Source organism: Rhagoletis zephyria, unplaced genomic scaffold (assembly GCF_001687245.7).
Source record: "Rhagoletis zephyria isolate East Lansing unplaced genomic scaffold, Rhagoletis_zephyria_1.1 Rzeph_scaffold_83010, whole genome shotgun sequence".
Lineage (NCBI taxonomy): Eukaryota > Metazoa > Arthropoda > Insecta > Diptera > Tephritidae > Rhagoletis > Rhagoletis zephyria.
Window position 1 is genome coordinate 1 of NW_016240058.1, and position 1,062 is coordinate 1,062.

Sequence of the window (1,062 nt, forward strand, 5' to 3'; positions counted from 1 at the left end):
TTAGTCGGTAGAAGGCACAATTTCGTTATTGGTCTCTTGTATTCCCCGGATGCAGTCTTCACTGTAACAACACGTACTCGGCCATCATTNTCTTGTATTCCCCGGTTGCAGTCTTCACTGTAACAACACGTACTCGGCCATCAACTCCTGAGTGACACCGAATTACCCTTGCGAGTGTCCACTTAGTCGGAGGGGTGAGATCGTTGAAAATAGCTACTATATCTCCTTCTTCGAAATTACGTGAAGGACGAAACCATTTAGTGCGACGTTGCAGACTCAAGAGATACTCGTCTTTCCAACGACGCCAAAAATGTCGTCGCATTTCTGAAATTAATTGCCACCTCTGATGGAGATTTCCACAGAACCCTTGACCCACAGGTTCTGGGATGGACTTCAGAGANATTACGTGAAGGACGAAACCATTTAGTGCGACGTTGCAGACTCAAGAGATACTCGTCTTTCCAACGACGCCAAAAATGTCGTCGCATTTCTGAAATTAATTGCCACCTCTGATGGAGATTTCCACAGAACCCTTGACCCTCAGGTTCTGGGATGGACTTCAGAGGTTCGCCGATAATAAAATGTCCAGGTGTTAAGGCTTCGAGGTCGGAAGCATTTGTTGAAATTTCACATAATGGGCGAGAGTTAACGCAAGCTTCCACTTCAGTTAATAGTGTACTGAAGTCTTCGTACGAAAGAAAGGTCNCGTACGAAAGGAAGGTATCTCCTAAAACACGCTTCAAATGGTATTTGATACGTTTGATACCGGTTTCCCAGTATCCACCCATGTGTGGTGCGGTCGGCGGGTTGAAATGCCACTCAATATTGGAGTCAGCAAAAAACGACTGAAGCGCATCATCAGCCATGCACTGCTCGTACTTGTTGCGCAGTTCCTTTTCAGCTCCAACGAAATTCGTGCCATTGTCAGATACCATGGTCTTGCAATACCCTCTTCGATTTATGAAACGCTTGATGTCGATAGATCCCCTACAAATTCAAGATGCATCGCACCCGTGCACATACAAATAAATGAACATATATATCCTTTCGTAGATTTAGCTC

At 45.1% G+C, this 1,062-nt stretch overlaps 1 protein-coding gene across 1 annotated transcript; it reads right to left on the reverse strand.

The window, feature by feature from the left end:
* Positions 1–531: 531 nt before the first annotated feature.
* LOC108357717 (uncharacterized) lies at positions 532–935 on the reverse strand (the record flags this gene model as incomplete). The annotated part of the gene is made up of 1 exon (XM_017608791.1): positions 532–935. A coding segment is annotated over exon 1 (404 nt), but the record flags the coding sequence as incomplete, so codon positions are not given.
* Positions 936–1,062: the final 127 nt, after the last annotated feature.